This window comes from Zonotrichia leucophrys, chromosome 13, assembly GCF_028769735.1.
Source record: "Zonotrichia leucophrys gambelii isolate GWCS_2022_RI chromosome 13, RI_Zleu_2.0, whole genome shotgun sequence".
In the NCBI taxonomy this organism is placed as follows: domain Eukaryota; kingdom Metazoa; phylum Chordata; class Aves; order Passeriformes; family Passerellidae; genus Zonotrichia; species Zonotrichia leucophrys.
In genome coordinates this window covers 1,405,401-1,424,077 of record NC_088183.1, presented here as the reverse complement: position 1 = coordinate 1,424,077, position 18,677 = coordinate 1,405,401, and the positions used below count along the sequence as shown (strand labels likewise).

Genomic DNA, 18,677 nt, shown 5'->3' with positions numbered 1-18,677 from the left:
AAGCATTTGTTTTATAAAGGAATCCATATATTTATATGTTTGTGTTTTGCTGCTGTGTGATGGATGCAGCAGCTGGATATCTCCATTTATGCTTTTGTGATATTCCTGTCCTGTCCTGGAAGGGCTCTCCTGCCTTCTGCTGTTTGAAATGAACAGTGCTGGGCATGTGACATGTTTTTTTAAGGGGAAATCTGCCGCACTCACTGCTTCCTGTGCCTTCCCCCATCCCCTGAATTTGTGAATTTGTGAATTTGGCGCCTCAGAACGTTTGGGTTTGGGTTATCCATCGGCCTGGAGCAGGGATCTTCCTCCCAGTGCAACCTGCAGAGCCCCAGGCCAGGCTGGAAGCTGGTGTAAATCAGCTCAGCTCTATTCCCCAATGTCCCAATCAACAATTACCAGTCTAAATGAAGAATTAAGAGATCATTAGCACGTTCATTAATGACACAACAGAGCATTATGTAAATGAACTCTGTCTCAGCTGTACTGGAAATCTCTTTAGCACTCTCCTGCTGAATGCCAGGCTCTGTTTTTTCCTCGAAAATGTTTCACTTGTCTGAGCGTTCTGACACAAAAACCATTTTCAGTCCACTTCAGAAAACCGGGACAGGCACTGCAGTGGGCACGGGGAGCTCTTTTGGGTTTCATGCTGACATTTCCAAGCTGGGACTGAGTGATGCTGATGAGCTCCTCCTCCTGCTGCTTCCTCCTGGCTTGTGCTGCCAGACTCTCAATATTGACTGTAAACACAAGAAGCTGTGTGTGATGAATTCCATGTGACCTGCTGCTCCCTTTGCGTGATCTTTTGATAAAGCCAAAGCTCCTGAGCAGTAAAGTGAGTGTAAAACAACCCCAAAACCACCCCAGTCCTCTGGGAGAACCAGAACCTCAGCCTGCTTTGGGGCTGGCAGGGGGTTTGTGGGGCTCTTTGTGCTGCCCAGCTGAACCTGGAGGTGTCTTTATTTTGGCATTTATGTGATTTGTTGTGTCTTTGTCCACAGTGTGACACCTGTAGAAATCAGGGATCTCTGGGTTTGTTGGTTTTTATTTTTGTGTCATTGTAATCTCAGTCCACACCTGGCTGTGATGCCTTTGTCCACAGTGTGACACAAGCAGAAATTAGAGGTTTGTGGGTTTTTATTTCTGTCTCATTGTAATCTCAGTCCACACCTGGCTGTGATTTGGTGTCATGCCTTTGTCCACAGTGTGACACAAGCAGAAATGATGGATTTCTGGGTTTGTGGTTATTTATTTTTGTCTCACTGTAATCTCAGTCCACTCCTGGCTGTGATTTGGTGTCATGCCTTTGTCCACAGTGTGACACAAGCAGAAATCAGATGTTTCTGGGTTTGTTGGTTTTTATTTCTGTCTCATTGTAATCTCAGTCCACACCTGGCTGTGATGCCTTTGTCCATAGTGTGACACAAGCAGAAATGAGGGATTTCTGGGTTTGTGGTTATTTATTTTTGTGCCACTGTAATCTCAGCCACTCCTGGCTGTCCCACCAGGCCAGCAGAGCTGCAGCCATGGAAGCTGCTCCCTCCTGGGAGGAATCTCAGCCACCCTTTTGTCTCTGCTGCCTTTTGCCAAGGGGTTGGAATCCACTGCTGGTGGGGCTGAAGAACAGAGGTGAGAACTGCAGGAAAAGCAGCTAAACCCTGGCTTTGAGCCATGCCCAGAGCCTTGGGCTGAGGTTGGTGAGCTCTGCCTGGGCTGGCCCAGATCCAGCTGAGGGTGAAACTCTTCAGGCCAAAACCTGCTTCAGGGCATTATCTTCTCCTGTGGCTTGCGTTTCTTCCACCTGCTTTGGAAAAGGGATTAAACACTTCAGTTAATTGACATTTTTAATGGACATGGCTAAGCTGGTGAAGCTGAGATGCAAATATTCCTGTACTGCTCTTGCCATGCTGGGCTCTGTGTTTGTGCCACTGCCTTGGTGGATTTTGGTGGATTTCTCCACACCAGAAGGGTTTGCCCTTTCTCCTGGCACAGACAAGAGCAATCCTGGCCTTAGTGCAGCCTTGGCACTGGGAATGACCTCGTTAAATCCCAAGAATTAATTACACTGGGTCATCATCCTAATGAGCCTTTGGAGGGTCAGCTGCTCGTGTGAAAATCAAGCTGATTTTTGTCATTTCAGTCAGATTGTCTCTGAAGTGGAAATCATTCTGAGCCTTGCTTTTTCCTTGGAGATCATTGCAGTGCTAAAAGCAAGGCCTCTGGTTAGGTAAAATGGCAAATATTTAATATTTAGATTTAGTTCATAGCATAATTAGTACCTGTCTATTTTATTTCCTGGAGATTCTATAAGTTAAGGCATAATGGTATTGGATGTGCAAATTCACCAAATCTTTCAGCACTGGATGGAGAACCAAATTTCCATTGAGGTGAAATTACTGCTTCAATATTTGAATCCCAGCTCTGACAGCACTTAGTCCATCACTCAAATGATCTAAAGACTCCACACATAGGTGGGAAACATTTTGTTGAATTTGGGTCCAGGTTTTTATATCTGATTTTCTAACTTAAAGAAGTAAATTTTAGGTTTATTTGAAATGCAGTCGAAACATGGTTAAGGAGAGGTAAAATTTCATTTTTTATGACAAGCACATGATTATTTGAGTCTTTAGTTTTGTGTTCCTGAGTATCTCTAATATGTTCTTGGTGTGTTCTGGGGTTTTTTAATAATTGAAATTTGGTGATAAATAATTGAAATTTTAAAAAAATGAAATTTGGTGATTTAATAATTGACATTCTGGTGATTTTTTTAATAATTGAAAATTCAGAATAATTTTAAGTGTAAATAATCTGCAGAACACACAAAGTGGCAAACTGTGCCTGGAGCTGGTTGGAGAACCAGTTAAACCAACCAGGACCTCAGGCCTGGCCTAGATCCCACTGGTCAGCAGATCTGATCTGTTTACAAAATAATTTGTGTGTTACTGGAGTAAAATGTGGGGAAATTATGGAGTGTGTGGAAAACATCACTTTGGTTTTTTGCTGTGATTTGTGTGTGCAGTAAAAAGAAGGTGTGAAGCCCCCAGGTGGGTGGTGGAGCTGTGTCACCCAGGTGGGGACAGCGCTGCTGCCACCAGCCCCTGCCTCACTGCTGGGCTCACCAACCACAGGGTTGTGGGGAAAATTGGATTTTGTCCCATGTCCTGCCATCAGTTCTGTGCCCATCCCCTGCCTGGTGCTGGCTCGCTCTCCTTGCCCTGTCTGAGCTGTACCCATTGTTATTGTTAATTGTTAATTTGTTAGCATGAGAATTTTCTGTCAAATCTGGTAAAATCACTGGGATTTCTTCAGCACAATTAAAAGATTGCATTTATGGGGTTTTTTGTTGTCACTGACTGATGGCACCTTCACCTTGCTCTACCAGGATGGGTTTGTGGTGGCATTAATAACCAAAATCAGCATGTGGGGACAGTGATGTGCTCTGTGCCAGGGAATCAGCACCATCCTGTGCCAGGGCTGAGTTCCTCACGTGTGGAAATGGCCACATTTTGTTTGGTATTTGGTGCTGCTTGTTCTTTACAACAGGTGCAGTTACAGCACCTGCTATTGCACACTGAGCCTTGTAAAACTGCTGCTGTGGATTTCAGTGTTCCTTGGGATGAATTTCAGTGTTCCTTGAGATGAATTTCAGTGTTCCTTGAGATGAATTTCGGTGTCTTTGAGATAAATCAAGCTGTGCCAGGGAGGTTGACGGTGGATTTTGGGAAAGGTTCTTCCCCCAGAGGGTGCTGGCACTGCCCAGGCTCCCCAGGGAATTGGCACAGCCTGAGGCTGCCAGAGCTGCAGGAGAATTTGGAAAACCCTCCCAGGGATGCCCAGGGTGGGATTTGGGGGCTGTGCAGGGCCAGGGGTTGGGTTTGATGGTCCTTGTGGGTCCCTCCCCTTTGATTCTGTGACCCTGTCCCAGGTTCTGTGGCGTGCTCAGGTCATGGTCAGGACAAGCCAGAAAAACCCGTGAGCAGCTGTGAGGGCAGTTCTGGGCAGTTCTGTGACTTTGTGTCTGCAGAGTGTCCTTGAGTTATGGAAAAGGCTTTCCTGGCCCAGCATGGCTCAGCTTTTACCTGAGGATGCCTTTTACCTCAGGGGACCTCTGTGCACAGGCTGCAGCTCCTGTGCTGGTGCCAGCAGAGGAGAAGGAGCACTGGGCTATGGCAATGCCTGCAGGGGCTCCTTCCTGGAAAGCAGAGAACAGCCCTTGCCTCCAGCCAAACCAGTCTGGTTCCCAGCTGAGGGAACCAGGCTCAGCCAGCAGCACGTTTAATTAATTTATTTATTTATTTATTTACCTGGGCAGCTTTAGGCTCTGCCTTACCTGGGTTTAACTCATCCTTGCCATCCACGCTCCTGTGGGACCCCCAGCCCCATCTCCTGCCTCTGGGGGCTGTTTGGGAATGGTGTCCCAGGGCTCCAGAACCTCCCACCCAAACCTGTGAGACCTTTGGTGGAAAGGTGTCCCAAGGCTCCAGAACTTCCCACCCAAACCTGTGAGACCTTTGGGGGAAAGGTGTCCCAAGGCTCCAGAACTTCCCACCCAAACCTGTGAGACCTTTGGGGGAAAGGTGTCCCAGGGCTCCAGCCCCTCCAGAACCTCCCACAGAAACCTCTGAGACCTTTGGGGTAAAGGTGTCCCAGGGCTCCAGAACTTCCCACACAAACCTGTGAGACCTTTGGGGTAAAGGTGTCCCAGGGCTCCAGAACCTCCCACACAAACCTGTGAGACCTTTGGGGTAAAGGTGTCCCAGGGCTCCAGCCCCTCCAGAACCTCCCACACAAACCTCTGAGACCTTTGGGGTAAAGGTGTCCCAGGGCTCCAGAACCTCCCACCCAAACCTCTGAGACCTTTGGGGTAAAGGTGTCCCAGGGCTCCAGAACCTCCCACCCAAACCTGTGAGACCTTTGGGGTAAAGGTGTCCCAGGGCTCCAGAACTTCCCACACAAACCTGTGAGACCTTTGGGGTAAAGGTGTCCCAGGGCTCCAGAACCTCCCACACAAACCTCTGAGACCTTTGGTGCAGCTTCTGCAGCACCTCCTCACGGAGAAGCTCCATCACCCCTTGTGCCAGAGCTGCCACCACACCCTGTGACAGCATCCCAGTGTTTGAGTGAAAAAAACTTCTCCTGTTTGAAATCTGGTGGAAGATCCAATCCTGTCACGTGGCAGGAGATTAGATGAGGTGTTGTGTTGCAATAGGACATGAATTTTTTTCTTCTTGTTGTATAGAGTGCTCCCTACAACCTCTATAGCTGATGTGCTTGGCTCTTTTCCCCATCTTGCAGGAGTGAAAATGCTCTTTATTGTTGTTTATTTATATTTCTCCTGGTCCCTCAGCCCCCCAGGGGCAGGAACACTTTTGGCCTCTCAGTATTTGTGTTATCTTGGCCCTGCTGGGGCCCCTGAATATTAAACTGCCCTGCCAGGGAACGGGGGATGTTTCCTGGGATGTGTTATCTCCTGCAGAAATGTAAATAATCCCTTTCCAAGAAACAACTGCAGAGGTTCTGTTCAGTTTTTGTGTCCTGGGGTGCTTCTGTTGTGTTTTGCCATCTCAGCAGTGGCACCGCTTCTGGGCTTGTCTTGTTTTCCTCTTAAAAAAGATGGTGTTTTGTAGTAAATACATTTCAAGTGAAGCTGAACCAGCAGGCATCCAAAAATGCTGTCAGACCTCCCATGTGAAGGTAAGGAAAGGCATCTCTCTTAACCTGGCACCTTTACCTGCCTCACTTCCTTTTTTTTTTTAAAAATAAAAATAGTGATTTAAGTAATGGGGAGCAGTGGGTGCAGCCAGGCCAAGCCAGCCCTGGCCCATGACCTCAGAGGCTTCCAGAAGCCAAATAATCACAAATATATTTACAAACCTTGAAGCAAACCAAGCCCCTTAAAACTGGAGGTGCCAACCTGTCCTGCAAAACAGAAGGGATGCATTGACACAGCAGCACAAACTTCAATTTGCTGCATTTCCCTGTTGAAAATGCCTGGATAACAATCCCAAATACAGGAAATTCCATGGTTTTTGCTGGCTTTAGGCTAGAGAACAGCAAATCCCCCTCCTGCATTTCCTGTGCCTTGTTGGCACTGCTCTGTTTCTCACCTGGCTGCAGCGTGGCATAGATGGATGTTATATTGCTCACACTCCACGCCAGGAATAAAACCTTTGGATTTCATGCTCGGGGAAGCAGAGGGGGCTGTGTCAGTGCAGGCAGGCTCCTGTCCCCACCTGCGTTGTCCAAAACCATCTGTGCAGCCCAGGATGGAGCTGAGTTTATAGTGGCAATAAAGAGCGAGCCCTGAAGATGCTTTTGGAAACAAAACTGTTTCAGCTGTGCTGACCTTGCACGGGGAGGGCAGTGCAGTTGGGTGCCTCAAGGTCACCTGGAGTTCCCTGGTGGGTTTCTTTCTTTTTTTTTTTTTTGTGATGTTTTCCCCATAGCAAACGTGAGACTTTTGTATTTTCTGCCCTTTCCTCACCTCATGCAGGAAAAGGAATTGCAGAGATGTGCACAGTGCCACCAAGGGTGTCCTCACAGCCCCTCCTCAGTGCCCACAGCTGGAATTTCCAGCACAGAGACCCAGCTGGGACAAGGAGCTTGAGAACTGCAAAAAGTATGGAATATCTTAAAGTATGGAATGTATTGAAATAGATATTTATTATTGGAGTATACTAAAGCAGCTGGGAATTTGAATACAAGAAAGGGGAGAAAAAAGTTCTAGGGGAACTTATTACTTATTATTACTTATTTTAAAGTAAAGTATGGAATGTATTGAAATAGATATTTATTATTGGAGTATACAAAAGCAACTGGGAATTTGAACACAAGAAAGGGGAGGAAAAAAGTTCTAGGGGAAGATGGCAGGGAAGGCTTGGAGGCAAAAATCTTGGAGAGGGGGAAGAGCAGGGCTCTGTCAGGGCTTCCCAGGATTGATCAGGGCATAAAGGAAATCTGAACAGATAAAAGAGCTCCAGAGTATAGAAATGAAGATGGAATTGGGAGGGAAAAGCAGCAGCAGGCTGGAGGTAACCTAAATCCTGCCACACATTGAAAAAGTGCTTCACCCCATTTTTGTGGTGCTCAGAGCAGAGATCCAGAGCTGGATCTTCCTAAATAAGATCAAACCCAAAGATGGATTGTGCTCAGCACTGTTTCATCCCAGGGAACAATCAGACTTAAAAGTCCAGCCTGGCCAGCTCTTCAGTGGCTGACTCATCACTTCTTCAGTGGATTTCAAGATGAAGGATTCATGGAGAAAATAGAAATTTGGGTCATTTGCTGGGGAAGGAGATGGAAAAAGAAAATGAGGAGTAGAGACCACATCATCCAGGCCAAGGCACAAAATGAGCTGTGAGTAGGGACAATTACAAAAGGAAAGATAGAGTCTGTTACTGAGAGCAGGGGAAGGGAAAGGGGAACTCTCAATGTTGCACCTGAAAATACATGAGCTGTGGAGGAATGGCAAAGAAAAAAAAGAATTGATATAAATAGATAAAAAGATTGAGCAGCTGCCTCCCTACCATGTGCTCTCATTTTCCCCTGCTGCCAGAGAACACGGATGTTCCTTATTTATTTACTCCTAATTACTGAGATCCAGACTTCCCCTGATGAGATAAATGCAGCTCAGGATGCTGGTTTTTCCCCTTCTCTTCCCTCAGGGTGTCTCCCCAGCATCTGCAATGCATCCCAACCCTGTGGAATTCCACCCCTCCATCCCCTGCCCCTCTCCAAGGTGCCTGCCTGGCAGGAATTGCTCCAGCTGCACAGGGCAAGGCACATCCAGCAAAATCTGGCCTGGGTGAGTGGGAAAGATGGAAAAGAAGGGGGCAGGACAGGGGCAGTGTGTGCTCAGAGGGCTGCTGGAGGTTGTTGGCACAGCTGACAAGGGCAGAGCAGTTCCAGCTGGTATTTATGAGGCTGCTCTTTCCATTCAGGGTGATGAACAATCCTCTTTTGCTGGCTGCTGCTGCAATTGCTCACCTTTACCTACCAAATAATACAACCCTGCTCTTTTCCCTGTTGTCTTTCTGCACAGCAAAGCCCCTTGGTATGTGTGCCAAAAGGCTCTGCAAAATGTGAATTGTGCAGATTGGACACATCCACAATTTTGCTGTCTCCCTGAAATAACCTGTGTGTCACCACAGCTTTGCTCTCTGCTTTGCAGAGCCTCTGTGCAGGGAAAACTACCAGGAAAGGAAAGTCATTCTGGAACAGCTTTGCTTCTTGGTTTTTGGCACAAAATCTTGTCTAGAATAGCTGAGAACCTGAGCAGAGGAGCCCAGTGGACCTGAGCTCGCTGGGTTCAGAGAGGGGCAGAGCAGAGAGGTTTCTTTCCAGCGCTGCCCTTGTTTAGCAAACACTTCTCCAGATCCAAGCAATCCTCTTATCTGGCAGGAGCACTTCTCTAAGCCCCCTCAATCATTCCTGGTGTCCAGAACAAGTTGTCAGCCCAAATACTCGCTGAGAATGGTGTTTGTTTCCCAAACACAGCTCCTGCTTGGCGGCTGCGGCGTTTCCAGCGCCTGCACTGAGATAAAAGAGACATGGCTTGGCCCAGGAGCTCAGATCCCAAGGGAGGAACCACCCGGGCCAGGTTTCCTCTGCCCAGGGGTGCTGCCAGCTGGAGACAGCTCTGAGCCCAGGGGAGAAGCTGCAGGTGCTGAGGAAACCCCCAGTTTGCAGCCACAGGTGAGATTTGGTGATGTGTGCAGGGCAGGAATGGGATTTCTCCTCATCCCAGCTCGGTTCCAAACCACAGCCACTCTGGGGCTCCCCTCTGGAGTGTTTTTCTCTCTCTGTCTGTGGTTCAGCTGTCACAAAAAGGCGTTTTGGTGCAGCTGCATTTTGTCTGAAAAAACCTGGAGTGGCTCTGGATGGTGTCTCTGTAACTAAACCAGCCTGAAAAAGCAGGGGGTTTCATCCTGCAGGTGGGAGCCCCTGTTTGGTGGAAGGCACTAACACAATTTAAAATTATGTAATGTTGAAGGAAAAAATAATTGGCAAATTATCTCCCTTACCCACACCTTGATTCCTAAAGTATCTTTGGAATGTCTTAAAATTTCCAAAAAGAAGGTTTTGCCTAAAGTAGCAGTGTCTTGACGGCAGAAGGAGTTTTAGTTTGAGTGAAATTCAGGGAAATTTCACTGAAATTGAGTGAAGTTCCCATTTCAAAACAAGAGGGATGGGAAAGGACTATGGGGAGCTTTGTAGCTGTGCCCCTGATTTGGGGGTTGTGGTTAATCAGCTCCAGAAGTGAGAACAAATGAATCAAGCTTGGGAAAACGCTTTTATTTGTCTGAGATAATTTCCATTTATTTATTTATTTATTTGTATTACTTATTTATGGTATTTAATTGTTTATTATATTTTAGTATTATGGTATTTATTTATCTATATTTTATTAATTTAGCTCAATTATATTTGTAGTATTAGTTTATTTGTTTATTTATATTGTATTATTTTAGCTCAATTATATTTTTAGTATTAGTTTACTTGTTTATTTACATTTTGATATTAGGTTTATTTGTTTATTTATAATTTATTATTTAGTTTATTTATATCTTAGTATTGGTTTATTTGTTTATTTATATTTTAGTGTTTATTTGTTTATTTATATTTTATTATTTTAGCTCAATTATATTTTTAGTATTAGTTTACTTGTTTATTTACATTTTGATATTAGGTTTATTTGTTTATTCATAATTTATTATTTAGTTTATTTATATATTAGTATTGGTTTATTTGGTTATTTATATTTTAGTGTTAGTTTATTTGTTTATTTATATTTTATTATTTTAGCTCAATTATATTTTTAGTATTAGTTTACTTGTTTATTTACATTTTGATATTAGGTTTGTTTATTCATATTTTATTATTTAATTTATTTATATATTAGTATTGGTTCATTTGTTTATTTATATTTTAGTATTAGTTTATTTGTTTATTTATATTTTATTATTTGTTTATTTATTTATTTATATTTTATTATTTTAGCTCAATTATATTTTTACTATTAGTTTACTTGTTTATTTACATTTTGATATTAGGTTTATTTGTTTATTTATGATTTATTTTTTAGTTTATTTATATATTAGTGTTGGTTTATTTGGTTATTTATATTTTAGTATTATGGTATTTGTTTATCTATCTTTTATTAATTTAGCTCAATTATATTTTTAGTATTAGTTTACTTGTTTATTTACATTTTGATATTAGGTTTATTTGTTTATTTATAATTTATTATTTAGTTTATTTATATCTTAGTATTGGTTCATTTGTTTATTTATATTTTAGTGTTAGTTTATTTGTTTATTTATATTTTATTTTTAAATTTTTATATTTAAATTTTTATATTTTATTTATATTTTATTTGTTTATTTATATTTTATTATTTTAGCTCAATTATATTTTTAGTATTAGTTTACTTGTTTATTTACATTTTGATATTAGGTTTATTTGTTTATTCATAATTTATTATTTAGTTTATTTATATCTTAGTATTGGTTTATTCGTTTATATTTTAGTGTTAGTTTATTTGTTTATTTATATTGTATTATTTTAGCTCAATTATATTTTTAGTATTAGTTTACTTGTTTATTTACATTTTGATATTAGGTTTATTTGTTTATTCATAATTTATTATTTAGTTTATTTATATCTTAGTATTGGTTTATTTGGTTATTTATATTTTAGTATTAGTTTATTTGTTTATTTATATTTTATTATTTTAGCTCAATTATATTTTTAGTATTAGTTTACTTGTTTATTTACATTTTGATATTAGGTTTATTTGTTTATTCATAATTTATTATTTAGTTTATTTATATCTTAGTATTCATTTATTTGTTTATATTTTAGTGGTAGTTTATTTGTTTATTTATAATTTATTGGTCAATTTTATTTATTTATATTTTTATATCTTAGTATTGCTTATTTGTTTATTTATATTTTAGTATTGGCTTATTTGTTTATTTATAATTTATTGGGCAATTTTTTATTTTTTTATATCTTAGTATTGGTTCATTTGTTTATTTATATTTTAGTGTTAGTCTATTTGTTTATTTATAATTTATTGGTCAATTTTATTTATTTATATTTTTATATCTTAGTATTGGCTTATTTGTTTATTTATATTTTAGTATTGGCTTATTTGTTTATTTATGATTTATTGGTCAATTTTATTTATCTATATTTTTATATCTTAGTATTGGTTCATTTGTTTATTTATATTTTAGTATTAGTTTATTTGTTTATTTATATTTTATTATTTTAGCTCAATTATCTTTTTAGTATTAGTTTGCTTGTTTATTTACATTTTGATATTAGGTTTATTTGTTTATTCATAATTTATTATTTAGTTTATTTATATCTTAGTATTCGTTATTTGTTTATATTTTAGTGTTACTTTATTTGTTTATTTATATTTTATTATTTTAGCTCAATTATATTTTTAGTATTAGTTTACTTGTTTATTTACATTTTGATATTAGGTTTATTTGTTTATTTATAATTTATTATTTAGTTTATTTATATCTTAGTATTGGTTCATTTGTTTATTTATATTTTAGTGTTAGTTTAGTTGTTTATTTATATTTTATTATTTTAGCTCAATTATATTTTTAGTATTAGTTTACTTGTTTATTTACATTTTGATATTAGGTTTAGTTGTTTATTCATAATTTATTATTTAGTTTATTTATATCTTAGTATTGGTTTATTCGTTTATATTTTAGTGTAGTTTAGTTGTTTATTTATAATTTATTGGTCAATTTATTTATTTACATTTTTACATCTTAGTATTGGCTTATTTGTTTATTTATATTTTAGTATTGGCTTATTTTTTATTTATGATTTATTGGTCAATTTTATTTATTTATATTTATTTATATTTTTTATATCTTAGTATTGGTTCATTTGTTTATTTATATTTTAGTGTTAGTTTAGTTGTTTATATTTTATTATTTTAGCTCAATTATCTTTTTAGTATTAGTTTACTTGTTTATTTACATTTTGATATTAGGTTTATTTGTTTATTTATAATTTATTATTTAGTTTATTTATATCTTAGTATTGGTTTATTCGTTTATATTTTAGTGGTAGTTTATTTGTTTATTTATCATTTATTGGTCAATTTTATTTATTTATATTTTTATATCTTAATATTGGTTTATTTGTTTATTTATATTTTAGTGTTAGTTTAGTTGTTTATTTATAATTTATTGGTCAATTTTATTTATTTATATTTTTATATCTTAGTATTGGCTTATTTGTTTATTTATATTTTAGTATTGGCTTATTTGTTTATTTATAATTTATTGGGCAATTTTATTTATTTATATTTTTATAGCTTAGTATTGGTTCATTTGTTTATTTATATTTTAGTGTTAGTCTATTTGTTTATTTATAATTTATTGGTCAATTTTATTTATTTATATTTTTATATCTTAGTATTGGCTTATTTGTTTATTTATATTTTAGTATTGGCTTATTTGTTAATTTATATTTTAGTATTGGTTCATTTGTTTATTTATATTTTAGTATTGGCTTATTTGTTTATTTATGATTTATTGGTCAATTTTATTTATCTATATTTTGGTAATTAGGTTGTTTATTTATTTATACTTTATTATCTATTTTATTTATGTATTTATTTATTTGCTTATCTGCCCATGCCGCAAGCCCTGGAGCTACGCAAAGCCCCCTTGCTGGTGCCTGCAGCCCCTCACTCCTGCGTGCTCTCCCTCCTCAGCTCCCATGGAGGACGCTCCCAGCCGGGAGCCAGCGCCCAGCAAAGGCTCCCCGGGGCCACACGAGGCTCCTGCCCCCTTCATCGTGCTGGAGGAGCAGGAGCCCCCCGGCTGCAGCATCAGGGAGCTGCTCCTGGCGAGGGCCAGAGCCGCCTGCAGGTGCAGGCCCGGGGCGCTGGGCCGGGCCCTGCTGCGGCTGCTGCCCGTGCTGGAGTGGCTGCCCCGCTACAATCCCCGCTCGCAGCTGCTCGGGGACGTGGTCTCGGGGCTGCTGGTGGGCGTCGTGGCCATCCCTCAGTCCATCTCCTACTCCCTGCTGGCCAACCAGGACCCCGTCTACGGCATCTACACCAACTTCTTCTGCAACATCATCTACGCGGCCACGGCCACGTCGCGCCACGCCAGCGTGGGCTCCTTCGGGGTGCTGTGCCTCATGGTGGGGCAGTCGGTGACGCGCCACCTGCAGCTGGCAGGCTATGGGGACAGCAGTGCCGCCCTCGGGGACAACTCCAGCTCCCCCAGGAACGGGACAGAGCCCTGTGACCGCAGCTGCTACGCCATCACCGTGGCCCTTTCCTTGAGCTTCCTGGTGGGCCTCTACCAGGTACCAGTGTTCACCCTGGTGCTGTTTGCTGCTAGGAATGTCTCTGAGTTTGGGGATCTCTAAGTGTTGGGTCAGATTTAAGAGTTCTGAGAAATGTTTCTAGACCCTGACACTTGAATATTTGTGAATGCAGTGACTTTAAAAGTGCAGACACAGCTGAATGGGGTTTGTTTTCCTCCATGGATAACCTTGGATGTGTCTGAAGCATCCTCAGCAAGGGAAGAGAAGGATCTGTGAACCCCCTTCCCACCACCTCAGTCCTGCAGCTGCACAGCTCAGAGCAGGTTTGGGGCTGTCAAGGACCATCCTGAAGGACCATGCCATGCTCCCTGGCAGTGCCCCCACTGAGAAATTCCAGGCTTTTCCAATGGGACAGCTAAAATTCAGGGCATCCCAAGTGAGTGCTACCCAGAGCTGCTCTGATGGGGCTGGTCGTGAGGAGGCAGCAGTAGGGACCTTGTAGGATTTTCTGAGTGGCATCCCCAGCCACAGAGAAGTGTTAAAGGTAGGTCTCTCTGGTTTTCCATACCCCAAATTAACTCCTGAAGACAAATTAATATCCCCAGCCAGAGCTGCTAAAGTGGCAGCAAAGTGACATGAATTGCCAGCCACCCCTTCCAGCCCTTCTCACCCGTGCTGAAGCTGTGGCTGCTTTGCTTTCCAGATCCTGCTGGGGGTTTTACAGATGGGCTTCGTGGCTGTCTACCTGTCAGAGCCTCTGCTGGGTGGCTTCGTGACAGGCTCCAGCCTCACCATCATCACCTCCCAGATGAAATACCTGCTGGGCCTGAAGATCCCCCGGCACGAGGGGGTGGGCTCCTTCATCCTCACCTGGGTGGACCTCTTCAGGCACATCCGCAGCACCAACATCTGCGACCTGCTGACCAGCCTGGTGGCCTTGGCCATCATCGTGCCCGTCAAGGAGCTCAACGAGCGCTACAAGGAGAGGCTGAAGGCCCCGTTCCCCATCGAGCTGCTGGTGGTCATTGCAGCCACCCTCATCTCCCACTACTTCGACTTCGAGCGGCGCTACAAGGCCGCCGTGTGTGGGGACATCCCCACGGGCTTCAGGAAGCCCACTGTCCCAGACTTCAGCCTGTTCCCCAGCCTGGCACTGGATGCTCTGCCCATTGCTGTCATTGGCTTTGCCATGACCGTGTCCCTGGCAGAGATCTTTGGCAAGAAGCACGGCTACGCCGTCAGCGCCAACCAGGAGATGATCGCCATCGGCATGTGCAACCTCATCCCCTCCTTCTTCTACTGCTTCGCCAGCTCTGCTGCCCTCACCAAGACCCTGCTGAAGGAGTCCACGGGGAGCCAGACCCAGGTGTCCGGGCTGGTCACCTCGCTGGTGCTGCTGCTGGTGCTGCTGTGGATCTCCCCGCTCTTCTACTCGCTGCAGACCTCCATCCTCGGCGTGGTCACCATCGTCAACCTGCGCGGCGGCCTCAGGAGGTTCCGGGACACGCCCAGGATGTGGCAGCTCAGCAAGCTGGACACGGCGGTGTGGTGGGCCACCATGCTGTGCTCCACGCTGGTCACCACGGAGATCGGGCTGCTGGTGGGCGTTTGCTTCGCGCTGCTCTGCATCATCTTCCGCACGCAGCGCCCGCGCGCCACGCTGCTGGGCAGGGTCAGGGACAGGGAGGTCTACGAGGACCAGGCCGCCTACAAACAGCTCAGCAGCATCTCCAACATCAAAATCTTCCGCTTCGAGTGCTCCCTCTACTATGCCAACAAGGATTACTTCAAGGCCGTGCTGTACCAGAAAACTGCTGGCTGCCAGCCTGGGGAACCGGGCACGGCCAGAGCCAGGCAGCTCCAGGGGCTGCTGTGGCTGCCCGAGACAGGGCAGGAGCAGGGCTGAGAGCCCTCCAGGAGATGCCTGTGCCCCCTCCCCGGACATGCACACCCTGATCCTGGACTGCGGGGCCATGCAGTTCATAGACACCGTGGGTCTCTCCGCGCTCAAGGAGACGCACCACGACTACGAGGAGGTCGGAGTGCAGGTGCTCCTGGCCAACTGCAACCCCTCCATCCGCCAGCGGCTGCGGGAGGGAGGCTGGGCCGGCCGGGCAGGCGGCGCTGGGGGCCAGCTGGCCTTCCACAGCATCCACGATGCCGTGCAATTCGCTGAGCGCCGGGGGGACAGCAGGGACAAACGGGCTGCTCCCCCGGAGCCCGAGGAACAACAGGACTTCCAGGTGTCTCTGTAGCCCTGGGTGCGAGCAGAGGTTTCTAACGGGAGCAGGTTCGGTGTTTGTGCCGTCAGAGCGAGCAGGAGGGGCTGGGATGCTCTGCCAGAGGGGCAGCAGGGTGGGAAGGGTTTGGGAATGGCCGAGCTCGGGATGGGGCCGGGAATTCGGGAAGGGTTTGGGGAGGGCCGAGCCCGGGATGGGACCGGGAATTCGGGAAGGGTTTGGGAAGGGCCGAGCTCGGGATGGGACCGGGAATTCGGGAAGGGTTTGGGGAGGGCCGAGCCCGGGATGGGACCGGGAATTCGGGAAGGGTTTGGGGAGGGCCGAGCTCGGGATGCGGGGCCGGAGCTGCGCTTGCCCCGCGTGGCCGCTGGAGGGCGCGAGTGAGCCGCGAGCGGGGCCGGGACCGGCCGGGAATTCGGGAAGGGACCCCAAAAACTCATCCAGTGATCCCAACCCATCCCTGCCGTGACAGGGACCCCAAAAACTCATCCCATTCCCACCCCCAAAAGAAATCCTGCTGGAGGGAGCTGTGGCTTGCAAGCCCAGGGATGGGAGACTGCTGTAAATAAAGTTTGTGGAAAAGGAATCCTGTGGCTGTACTCAGGAAAATGAATTTTTGGTGCGTAAAAATTGATTTTAAATTGATTTTAAAATGATTTTAAGTTGTGTGCCCGGCTGCTTGCAGTCCTTGGGGCAAGGCTGTGCCAGGGGGGCTGCTCTGATCAAAGATCTCTGGATGTTTGGGATGGATGTTTGTGCTCCAGGTGTGGCTGGGATGCAGCTCCCGGGAGCTCTTTCCAAGGATCCTCTCAGGCCATCCCAGAGTGGGGAAACTCTCCAGGGAGTTACCTCAGCCCCAGAACAGAGGAATGGGGCACTTCAGGGGGGGACTTTGCGATAAACCCCAAGTTCCTGCTCTGGCTGCAGAGATCTCTGCTCTCTGTCCCTCCTGACCGTGCTACCCCATCAATCCCACAGTGGGGGCTCCTGCTGAGGACAGCACCCCAAATCCCCCATGTCCCAGCCCCAGGAGCTGCCCTGTGTCCCAGAGCCAAGGGCTGCACCCCAGGGTCCTGCTGGGGCTGAGGAAAGGCCGGGCAGCCGAAAGCAAATGTTCAAATGTTTCCCCCCTGGCAGCATCTCCCTTCCCCTGCTGCTGCTGCCCCTGCCCCCTGCCTGCCCAGGCCCTATAAATACCCCAGCAGGGCCACCAGGAGAGCATTTGCTGCTGAGCCTTTGTCAGCCGCGGTGGGAGCTGACTGTGCAACTGGTAATTACGGCTCAGCAGCAGCTGGACAGGTTTAAATCCTTCTGATGCTTTGAAATCTTCCCTCTGGGGAGCTTTGAGGAGGAAAGGTTGTGGCTGGTGCTGATTGCTTCCCCTCTGGAGACGCTGATTGCTGCACCAGCGGCTGCTCTCCCCTCTCTCCCAGTGCCTGCTCCTGGAAAAGCAGCCCCTGGAATGGCAAGGAGTGTTTCTGCAGCTTCTAACTGCTCTGGAGCAATGAATGAGCTGCCAGCATGAGCTGATGTGCCCGTGGGGAAGAGGGAAAACTGAGCAGGGAGCTGCAGGTGGCGATGGCTCTGGATTTCCTGGGGTAGGAGCCAGGCTTGGGGACAATGATGCGTCCCTGGTGACACAGGAGGCAGCAGAGAGGGGCCTGGCAGAGCTGAGGGACAAAGAAAGGGGAAGGAGAGGGGGAGAGGCTCTGAGGAGGAAAATGACTCTGGGTGGAATCCTTGCAGTGGCTGAGGTCCCTGGGATCCCCACAGGGGCTGGGAAATCTTTCTGTAATTGCTGCTCTGCCCCTGAGCTGACATCTTTTTATGAAAATCTTTTTCTTGAGATTTTTCCTCCTGAGAAGCTGTGAGGCCTCAGGAACAAAATGTAAACATTGATTATCTGCTGCTGTGGGATGCAACAGGTGCATCTGGGATTGGTCTCATGTGGTTGTTTGTAATTAATGGCCAATCACAGCCCAGCTGGCTCTCTCTCTGTCCGAGCCACAAACCTTTGTTATTCATTCTTTTCTATTCTTAGCCTAGCCAGCCTTCTGATGAGAACTTTTTCTTCTATTCTTTTAGGATAGTTTTAATGTAATATATATATCATAAAATAATAAATCAAGCCTTCTGACATATGGAGTCAACATCCTCATCTGAAAACTCCTGTGACCACCATCACACTGCCCTTTGCTCCTTTCCCACCCTGGATGGAGAGGAGCTGCTGGAGCCCATTTGTCCCATTTTGTGTCACTTTTCTGCCCTGCAATCAGGGACAGGAGGCAGATCAGCCCCCTGCTCCCTTTAGTGACAAATCCTGCAGTCCCCTGTCCCTGCAATGAAAGCCTCAGGCATCCCCAGCCTCCAGAGAGCCAGAAAAGGCTCAGAGGAGGGCAGGGAGAAGGAAGAGATAAACGGCAAGGCAGGAAAGGAACTAAAAGCCCTGAATCAGGAGAGCACCAGCATTAAACTGGACTCCAGTTCCAGCTGCACTGGAGCAGCGCTGGTCACCTGCTGCCCTGGCATTTATTGAAATCCTGCAGTTTGGTTCCATGTTCCACAGCTTTAGGGTTTCCAGGTAGGTGCCTGAACTCCTGGGAGCCACAACAGTTCATGGAGATGGCAGCTTTAAAATAAAAAAAGTGCATAACCCACATAGTTATGAAAAGCAGCTACAGAAAAGGAGCTTTTTTAAGTTTAAAGGCTGAAAAAAGAGCACAACAAGAAGAAGATGTCTCTTTTGTTTTCTTTCTTTGGTGGCTGGGGAGTGTTTCAGCAGGCACAATTGTGGTTTCTATAGAAAGATGAAATGTCTTGTGAAATACCTGCCAAGCCTGCAGCAGCTGAGGCTCCCAGTGCAGAGCAGATCCCAGAGTTCACCAGAGCAGAGCAGAAATCAAAGAGCTGAACGCTGACATCTCAGAGCTGGTTCTACTTCAGACCATCCTCACCAAGGAATCTGTGTTTTCTACCTCACATTAATTTATTATTTTTAAAGAAAGAGGAATTTAATTGGATTTTTGAGCTCCCAGGCAGTGCTTGGCCTTCTCCTCCAGATGTTTCTGTGGATGTGGCAGCTGGCAGGGGGTGTCCCTGTCACCCTGGGGACAGGAGGGC

At 44.8% G+C, this 18,677-nt stretch overlaps 1 protein-coding gene across 1 annotated transcript; it reads left to right on the top strand.

Moving 5' to 3' along the window:
• The first annotated feature begins 8,572 nt into the window (after positions 1 to 8,572).
• LOC135453703 (sulfate transporter-like) lies at positions 8,573 to 15,572 on the top strand. Its single transcript, XM_064725000.1, is given in 4 exon segments — positions 8,573 to 8,694; positions 12,685 to 13,356; positions 14,021 to 15,129; positions 15,131 to 15,572. Coding segments are annotated over 3 exon segments (2,148 nt in total). The 5' UTR covers positions 8,573 to 8,694; positions 12,685 to 12,759.
• Positions 15,573 to 18,677: the final 3,105 nt, after the last annotated feature.